This window comes from Dreissena polymorpha, chromosome 5 (genome assembly GCF_020536995.1).
Source record: "Dreissena polymorpha isolate Duluth1 chromosome 5, UMN_Dpol_1.0, whole genome shotgun sequence".
NCBI lineage: Eukaryota > Metazoa > Mollusca > Bivalvia > Myida > Dreissenidae > Dreissena > Dreissena polymorpha.
This window is the reverse complement of record NC_068359.1, coordinates 84,432,852-84,443,062: the sequence shown is the minus strand read 5'-3', so window position 1 is coordinate 84,443,062 and position 10,211 is coordinate 84,432,852. Positions and strand designations below refer to the sequence as shown.

At 35.6% G+C, this 10,211-nt stretch overlaps 1 protein-coding gene across 1 annotated transcript; it reads left to right on the top strand.

Annotated features, from left to right (window-relative positions):
- The first annotated feature begins 864 nt into the window (after window positions 1–864).
- Window positions 865–4,052, top strand: LOC127831415 (ribonuclease E-like). The gene is made up of 4 exons (XM_052356400.1): window positions 865–893; window positions 1,274–2,199; window positions 2,889–2,976; window positions 3,959–4,052. The coding sequence occupies exons 2-4, from the start codon at window positions 1,281–1,283 to the stop codon at window positions 4,050–4,052; spliced, it is 1,101 nt and encodes a 366-aa protein (XP_052212360.1). The 5' UTR covers window positions 865–893; window positions 1,274–1,280.
- The last annotated feature ends 6,159 nt before the right edge of the window (window positions 4,053–10,211 follow it).

Here is a 10,211-nt window from a genome sequence, read left to right as displayed (position 1 = left end):
CCACGGGTGTGTTTATGTCAAATGCTAGTGTTTTTCAATAGATCGTATACTTATCTAAAAAACGGCGAAGTAGCGTACACTTTAATTATTTTGATGATGTTATTTTGTAAATAATTTCTCTCGTTCTTTTCGAACGTTCATTGGCAGCCATTTTGATTATTGGTTGTATACTTCCGAAATTATGTGTTTTAATGACTCTCAAAAATGTTTTTAGTGCAAAAATGGTAGTTTTAAGTATCGATTTCTCGGATTTATTATATATATTTTGTTAACTTATTTGCGTTTAAATTTGATTGTTTGTTGTTTACTTGCGAACTATGTTTCATGTGTACGCTAGTGGATATGTAATCAGGTTACCATATTTACATCAATGAAATTTAACTGTTGTTTGTTTTTGTTTGTTTTGTTAATATTTTCTAAACGGGTTCAGCTTCGTATGTTAAACGCAATATGAACTTATTTATTAATTTGGGAATAAAATCGCAATATGTATTAATTAATATCAAATTTGAAGTGTCTATCGCGTGAATTGTCTCCTTGGGTTGAATTGTGTTTGGGTTGCTATTAACGCTATTAACGCTTCCGGCGAGAACTCATTTTATAGCGATTGCGCAATAAAAAACACTACTTTTTCGTAATTTTATCAAAAACTGGACTTTTCCCAGATATGACGAATACGCCATCGTGTAGATCGAGTTCTGGTCCATATACATGTCAAATTTCAGCAAAAGTTACCGACCAGTTTTCAAGACTCCCAAATCGCTGCTATACGCTGGAGCTTAACGAATTTTAGCCCCCTTTATCATTCGTTCGATTGAACGTCATCAATGATGACGTCCAATACAGCACTCATTCCATAAAGATTTTCACGAGCGAACAACAACAACATCGCGGTATTTACATTTCTTTATTGTTTATATTTAATAGAATAATTTAGGACACGTTTAAAGACAAGCATTGTTTAATGAAGTATTTGCAGTGACTGAAGATTTAAAAATAAAAAATAAGCTTGAAGTGGTATTACTTTAAAATCACGACACACCATTTATGAATGTTTTCTAAGGTGCATATATTTCGGACAATTATATTTCGGATACGTTGTTATGTAACCACTTCGATTAAAATAAAGTTACATGGATTATAACAACACATGTTATATAAAAATGTATGTTTTTCTTTCATGACTTGAATCCTATGATGAGTTATTAAAATCATTGTGCCATTCTGTTGAATTTATCAATTATAGTTTAAAATTTTAGTGCTTAACTTGCAGAGAACAAATGGCAAAACGGAAGCGAAAAACCCTAAATACTGAATCGACAGATGATTGTCTGAAGAAGGCAGCTGATGATAGCTTGAAGAAAAAAAGGCAGAACACTAAAGTTTTAAAGCAGAAGGGTGGTCAATTAAATCGTTCTGAGTACTTCAATGAAAAAATGACACAGGATCGGAAAAATGTACAAAAATCTGAAACAAGTATTTCAAAGAAGTTAAGAAAATTTTCATCTGAAATGAAAAAAGCTGATAATGAGTCTGCAGATGAAAAAATATGGGATGATTCAGAATTACAAGCAGGCAAAGACACAGAAAAGAAAGACATAGAAGTAAAGAGAAGGGGTAAGCACAAACGCAGCAATATGGGTAATGAAGCTGAAGCTGAAATTAAACCCAAAAAATCAAGAAAGGCCAAAGAACCCAAATGTATCACTAATCCTCAAAATGTACCCAAATCTCGTGGTAAAAGAAAATTAGATAGTGCAAAATCATCAAATGAAAAGAATGACCCATCTGAAACTACAGTTGATTTTTCAAAGGAACAAGAAGTATCTTTAATTAACAAAGCATCAGAATCATGCAAGAATAAAGCAAACAATATCTTTAATAAAAACAGATATAGTGAAGTGGATCCTGAAGGAAATTGTATTGATCACAGTGCTGAAGAAGATATCGAAAGCGATGATGACTTTGATGAAGTTGATGACAATATGCATAACCCACGCAATTTAGACCAGAAAATAAGTCCCAAATTTAATCGTGCCTTACCCAAGACTGTTGACCACATGGACGCCATGGCAGTCTTGCTGCATATGGAAGGCATGGGGGATAGCAAGCCATCCACGTCCAGAAACTCCAGCGGGGCCAGTGATGATGATGAACTTGACGAGGACGAGAGTGAGGCTGAGTGGGAAGATGTTCAGGGTATGTACACAGCATGGCTGGTATTAGTTTTTGTTTAAACCTATTTGTTTTAGCTTGATTGCATCGAAAGCCTATAGGTTAATTAAACTCTTGAATCTGTTTCCTGGGTAGAACCAGTACTTAGGATTAGATAACACTCCCACAGTGGGAATTCAACCCATGACCTTGCAAGGGGGCAGGGCCACAGCCTTTTTTTCGGGGGAAAAAAGACACAATTTTATGGCTTTGGAGAAAGAAAAATACTGAGGTAGATTGGAAATTTAGAGAAAAATGCATGATTTTAAAGAAATTTCATTAGGGGAAAGGGCCCTTTTGGTTAAGGGGAAGAACAAGAGGCCCCTTGCGAAAAAGTTTTTTTGGCCCTGGGGGGACATCACATCCTCTATGCTACGGTGACCTTAAGGTATTTATGCAGCATGGCTGGTATTCTTGCAGCTGTTGTATTTCATACTAATTTTCAATTGCTTGGACAATTCATGCCGCTGAGATTTAAAACAAATAATTATAACAGGTAGAATATTTGTTTGTAAAATGTAAATTGTATGTACTAATAGGTATAAATGTAAATGTTGATATTTACTCACATAATAAAAAACAAAGAAACAAAATACTAAATTGGAATAGTTGCTTCTGTTGATTGATTGTAAAATAATTGATTGATTAAATCAAAGTATTGATTGACTTTGTAGATATGCATTCTGGCAGCCCAAAGAAGTCCCAAGCTCAATCTGGCTCAGTGGAAATAACCTTGGAGGCACCTGTCCTGTACAAGAAAAAGTGAGTAGTCTGGGAGTGGAAATAACATTGGAGGCACATGCAGGGCTCAACATTAACAGTTGTCCTATTGCCCCTGGCAAGTAAAAGTTGGGTCAGGGCAAGTTATTTTATAATCTAGTTGTCCTTCCGGGCAAGTGCAAAAAGAACAAAGAGCATTTATTAAGACTTTAATTAGACATTAATTGCTGTAATCATTTTGTTTAATGTGCAAAAATAAAAAAGGTTTTGTGGTGTATCATTTTGATCTTTATTAAAAAATATGAGGTTCACAGTTAATGTGATATTTCATGTTTGGGAAAGTGGCTTTACGTTAAGAGGGCAAGTAGATTTTCTAAGTAAGTTGATTTTTAGGTTAATGTTGAGCCATGACCTGTCATGTTCAAGAAAAAGTGAGTAGTCTGGGAGTGGAAATAACCTTGGAGGCACCTGTCCTGTACAAGAAAAAGTGAGTATTCTGGGAGTAGAAATAACCTTGGAGGCACCAGTCCTGTACAAGAAAAAGTGGGTAGTCTGGGAGTTGAATTTTTTTCTCAGCTGAGCTCAATGTGCTAATGTTTAATTATTTTTATCTTTGGCTACACATATCGCAATGTTACCCATTTTATATATTTTTATCCCCACGCTTTTCGAAAAGCGTGGGGATTATGTGATTATCCCCGCTGTCTGTCCGTCCTGGCCACTATCTCCTCCTACACCATTAGCAATAGAACCTTGAAACTTACACACATGGTAGCTATGAGCATATGTGCGACGGTGCACTATTTGGAATTTTGATCTGACCCCGGGGTCAAAAGTTATGGGGGTTGGGATGGGGACGGGTCAGAGATTTTCGCTCATTTTACTAACAACATGCGGCTTGGGGATACGCATCAGCCTCTGCAGCGCCATTTCTAGTTGAAACTGTTGCAATAAATTTAAGTTTTCCTTTTGTCAGAACAATTCATCATTATCTGTAGCATGCTCTATTTGTAATTTTTAACAGGAAGAAGAAGGGCTTCGATCTAGAAAGCTACTTCAAAAGGCAGATAAATAAATTCAAGCGGGAAGTGGCCATGGATACTCATAAGGTACTATAAACAATGTGGCAATTAAAGTCTCTTACTTATTCAGCTTTCTTTTCAAGGCTTTTTAGATCAACTTTTCGAAGAAAAATGAGAGCTATACTACTCACCCGGGCGTAGGCGTCGGCGTTGGTTCAATGTTTTTATAAAGTTAAATAACTTTAACACTATCAAAGATATTTAACTCAAACTTGGAATACTTCTTTATAGCAACAAAACAGTTGTGTAGGTCAAGGTGCATAACTCTGTCAGCATTATTTTTAGAGTTATGCCCCTTTTTATACTTAGAAAATTTAAAATTTGGTTAAGTTTTGTGTTTAGGTCCACTTTATTCCTTAAGTATCAAAGCTATTGCTTATATACTTGCAACACTAACTAACTATCATAAGGGGACTGTGCAGGCAAAGTTATATAACTCAGACTAGTTGCATAACTCTGGTTGGCATTTCGACGGAATTATGGCCCTTATTATGCACCCTGACCGATAGATCAGGGGTATATTGTTTCTGTCTGTCTGTCTGTCTGTCTGTCTGTCTGTCTGTCTGTCTGTCTGTCTGTCTGTCTGTCTGTCTGTCTGTCTGTCTGTCTGTCTGTCTGTCTGTCTGCCTGCCTGCCTGCCTGCCTGCCTGCCTGCCTGCCTGCCTGCCTGCCTGCCTGCCTGCCTGCCTGCCTGCCTGCCTGCCTGCCTGCCTGCCTGCCTGCCTGCCTGCCTGCCTGCCTGCCTGCCTGCCTGCCTGCCTGCCTGCCTGCCTGCCTGCCTGCCTGCCTGCCTGCCTGCCTGCCTGCCTGCCTGCCTGCCTGCCTGCCTGCCTGCAACTTTAATTTTTGTTAAAGTTTGATAACTTTTGCAATTTGAACATACCAACTTGATATTTACCATGCATGTGTACCTGATGGAGATGCTCATTTTGAGTGGTGAAAAGTCAAGGTCATCCTTCAAGGTCAAAAGTCAAATATCATTGTATTTTTTCTTTCTTAAAACTTTAACCTTCGTTAAAATTTTATCATAACTTTTTTAGTATTGAACACAGCAACTTCATATTTGGCATGCATGTGTATCTCGTGGAGCTGCACATTTTGAGTGGTGAAAGGTCAATGTCAAGGTCATCCTTCAAGGTCAAAGGTCAAAAATAAAAAAAATAAAAATTTCATTTCTCCAATCAATCTCTTACTTACTTCTCATGGAGCTGCACATTTTGAGTGGTGAAAGGTCAAGGCCAACCTTCAAGGTCAAAGGTCAAAATATAAAAAACATAACTTTTCGTAACTTTTTTAATATTGAACACAGCAAATTCATATTTGGCATGCATGTGTAGCTCGTGTAGCTGCACATTTTGAGTGGTGAAAGGTCAAGGTCATCCTTCAAGGTCAAAGGTAAAAAAAAAGCGACGCATTAGGGGGGAATGTCTTTCTTACAAACACATCTCTTGTTTGACTTAGTAACTTTGAATATTTTGTTAAATTTTGTGTTTAGATCCACTTTACTTCTAAAGTATCAAGGCTTTTGCTTTCAGACTTTAAATACTTTCTTACTATCATGACGGTAATGTACCTGGCAAGCTGAATTTGACCTTGACCTTTGAATGACATTGAATCTCAAGGTCAAATAAATAAATTTTGCATAAATTGCCATAACTTCTTTATTTAGGATCAGATTTGAATCATACTTTGACAAAACAACACTTACCTTACATACCACAATGGGCTCCACCCAAACCATCCCCCACTCCCCCCCCCCCAGAATCCCGACCCCCCCCCCCCCCAAATTATTTTTTTTTTGAAACGTAAAAAAAAACAAATATTTATTTTATTTTTGAAAGACCGTCCAACCATCCCACCCAAGCTTTTGCTATCAAACTTGAAATATAATCTTATTAGTTTGTTTTGTGTCTTTACAAATGTTCAAAAGATTGTGGAAAATATACCTGAACTCAGAATCGTCTATAATCATTAATGTACCACTCCTTTAAAACATAAGCGATCCATATGTTTCAATAGTGGTCCTCTTCCAGTTAGAATATGACTATATTACCTTGACCTTATTGAATATGAACAATTTCCCCATAATGGCTTACATTATACTGTCAAGAACTCGAAAAGTGGAGCGCGCTGTCTTCTGACATTTATTATTTAGAGCAAATGCTATCTGCTTGAAAGATTTATTATTAATTTGTCGTTTGAGTTGAGTGTCTTTGTAACTTACAGGATGTGTAAGTACATTGTATATGAAAGTGAACACTTAATCAAGCAGATATGAAATTGTTTTGGTTTGCCTTTATTTGTTATACCCAAAGATTGTTATCTTTAGATTATATTTATGCCCCCCTTATATTTTAGTTTTAACACATTTAATTTTAAATATTAATTTTATGAACGTTAAACGAACTAACTATTAAACTGACTAACACACGCGTTTCTTTTTTCCAATATCCGAACCAATTTCACGTGTTACTTGTCCGATTTGCCTTGGAAATATAGCTTTACCGCCTTTTTTCGAATTCAGTGACGTTTTGCATCGAATCATATAAATCAGCCAATGAGAAATTAGGCGGAATGTGTCGCGTGGTGTTTCCCGGTAAAGACCAGTTCACGCGTGACTTCATGCGCACCTGCGTGTTTGCATCTGGACTGCATTGGTACATTCTATACATAGATGGTGACGTCACTACGTTATTGTCAGTAAGACCGGTGTGTACACAATGGCATTGGTAGGCAAAAAAAAAGACACATGGGGACAAATAGAGCGTGATCATTTATATTTGAACGATTATATTTAGACTTTATTTTTCAACGTGCCAGCAAGCTGTTCTACTCAAACAAATACATTAAAAAACAAGCAAGAAATACATCAATTCCAAATAAACAACATAAAAAAATAACCATAATGGTATTTGTCCTAGAAAACTAACACGTTGACACATTAAATAAACATTAAATTAAATGCAATTTCATTGTTTGCATCATAAAATTGTGTAAGCCTTTGTATTTCGGTGTTTAATTGCCCCTTTGTTCTGCATAATTCGATTATCTCTTTTTAATCAGATATTGTCCAGACTTAATTAACAACATGGTGTCATAAAACACACTGGGTGGCAGTCTGGCCATTAAACACAATTGATGATGCCACCATGTCTTCACTTTCTGGTAGTAAGTATAAAGCAGTCATTTGGTTGAATAATTAATCGACGACATACTTAAGTTGAATGGTACAAGGTCCCCCTGGGTACTACTCCTCTCTACTCCAGGTACTTTGAAGTATACTTCAAAGCACCCAGGGTACGGGGAAGTATACTTCAAAGTACCAGGGGTACGGGCAAGAAGTACCCAGAAAAATTTGTACCCAATTTTGTTTGGTACCTAATTTTTTTGTACCCACATTTTTTTCTTGCTCACAATATTCGTACCCATTTTGTTTACGTACCCAAATTTGTTTTTGTACCCCAATTGTTTTGTTTTTGTAACCAAAATTTTAGTACCCACATTTTTTTCGTACCCATATTTTTCTTACCAAAATTAAAAGAAATTTGCAACCATTTTTTTTTATTTTGTACCCATATGTGAAAAATTTAGGTACGAAAATTTTGGGTAAGAAAAAAAAATGTTGGTACTAAAATTTTGTTTACCAAAAAAATGTGTGAAATCAAATTTTGGGTACGAACAAAATTAGGGTACAAAAAAAATGTGGGTTCGAATATTTTGGGCATGAAAAAATTAGTATACCCGGGGTATGAGTAAGTAGTATCAAGGGGGACCTTGACCCATTCAGCGTTCCTTATGGTCTGCAAATCTGGGCAGTATATTTCGCTAATCTGGGCTGTATGGTTTGTGTCGTTTGGTATGAATGGTCAAGTATTTTTTTACTTGTTAGTGGTACACCGAACAGTATTCAAATCTAAAAATATGCCATATTTTTGTTTTACTCTGTTAGTAACAAGAGGGCCATAGGGCCCAGGCGCTCACCTGAGACCCTAAGAAACTAAACTATTGGCATCAAAAATGAAAGTTCTTTATGAAATATAAATGCTTAATTTATATACCCAATATTAATTTTGAAGTTAAATGTTCATACCGATGTTCATGAATATTAGAACAAACAAAGTGAATTCTATGGTATAAACATGTTTTTTTGTACTTTTTTGCAACGCGTTTTATTTCTTTTCTAACCTAATTTGATTTAATATAGCATATAAGCTAAGTTTATTGTTAAATATGTTGCAATTTTTATGCACATTCTTCCATTTTTTTAAATTAAAACACCGTTATGAAAATACGAATCATGCATGGTGCATTTTTATTTAAAAAAGTAAACGGTAAATGTCTCTATTTCTTGGTATTTTTGCTGTATATAGTGTATCTTTAAAAACTAAGTTCAAAATATTACTTAAAATAATACTATGTTGAATTTTATAAAACTTTGTTTTTAACCAACCCAAGTTCTACTTGGCTGAAACTACTTACATTTCATGGCGCTATGCCCTAGATAACAAGTTATAAGAAGAGATGAGTTTGTCAGAAACACAATAACCCCTATTGCGCCACTTTGAAGCCATATTTTGACCTTTGACCTTGAAGGATGACCTTGACCTTTCACCACTCACAATGTGCAGCTCCATGAGATATACATGCATGCCAAATATCAAGTTGCTATCTTCAATATTGCAAAAGTTATGACCAAGGTTAAAGTTTTGGGACACACACAATGAATGACTGACTGACTGAATGACACTGAGTGACAGACAGGCCATAAACAATATACCCCCGATCTTTCAATCCGGTGACTTAAAAAGATAATTGTCTTTAAAAGGATACTTATTTCATCTTGTTTAAACTGTTAACACCTTTACTGCATCTGTACACACCAACAGCATGCCCATATTTGGAAATCTGCATGAATTATTGGAACTTTAATATACTCTAGTGGTGCAAATAAACTAGATAAAAGCCGAGCGTGGGGGTGGTTTAAAAAAACTAGAGCACCGCATAACAGGTGCCACGCTCGGCTGCGGATGTAGTTTTTAATAAATTAAAGTTTGTCAGATTATTATTTTTTTAGAGGTCATAGTGACCTTGACTTTTGACCCAGTGACCCAAAAATGGGTGTTGCATGTATAACTCATCAAGGTGCAGCTACATGTGGAGTTTCAAAGTTGTAGGTTGAAGCACTTTGATTTAAGAGCCAATGTTCAAAACCTTAACAAAATGTAAAGGTTTTAGCACGACGCGGAAGGCGGACGACGAGCTGGCTATGACAATACCTCAGATTTTCTCCGAAAACAGCCAAGCTAAAAATCAGTAGAATTTTTTAAAAGCATGCAAAGCCTACCTAAAAATGTGCATGTAGTTCAGTGGAATGATGCTGATTAAGAAAATAATACATTAATTATATTTGGATAGGTGCCCATTATGTGTGCGCTACCTTAAATAAAAAAATTTGTGTCGTGTAGTCTTCACGCTGGGACAATTTGTTTTGCTCACAAATACTTGTAACTGATAATTTAGTGTTGCCAAGTTGACAATATTATATTGACTTATGTTCAAGCCGTACTGCTGCATAGACAAACTAACTAAATGTTGCAATTTATTTATAAAACCTTCAGTTGGGAATTTGTTGACAGCCATTGGGAAATTGTTTTTTTTCCCCAAATGGGAAAGTGCCAATTTCCTGTACTTTACAAAGAAAGAAACAAATTGCTGATTTCAGCTTTATAATAGGAGTCAAAAACATATATATGTATATATATAGTGTAAACAACAAGCTTACTCCAATCACAACTTAAATGGGCCTTTTCACCTTCGGGTAAATTGACAAAATTGAAAAAAGTTGTTTCAGATTCGCAAATTTTCGTTATTTATGATATGTGTGAGGAACAGCAATACTGAACATTTACCATGCTGTAAAATAGGCAGTATATGCATATTTTTACAATTTAAAAAGTTGAAAATTATAAAGCGTTGCAAGGTGAAATGAATTAATAATTATAAGAGTTCTGTTGTTGTCGTTATATTTTGTGAAACTACGAGGATTGCTTATATAAAGTATAAAATACATCTTAATTTGTATTAGGAAGGATGTCCAAGTGGTCTAAGTGTTAGACTTTTTTCTCCAGAACTCCAGGGGTCAGAGGTTCAAGCCCAGGTGCTGAGGGTTACCTTTTTTATTTTTGAAATTTTATT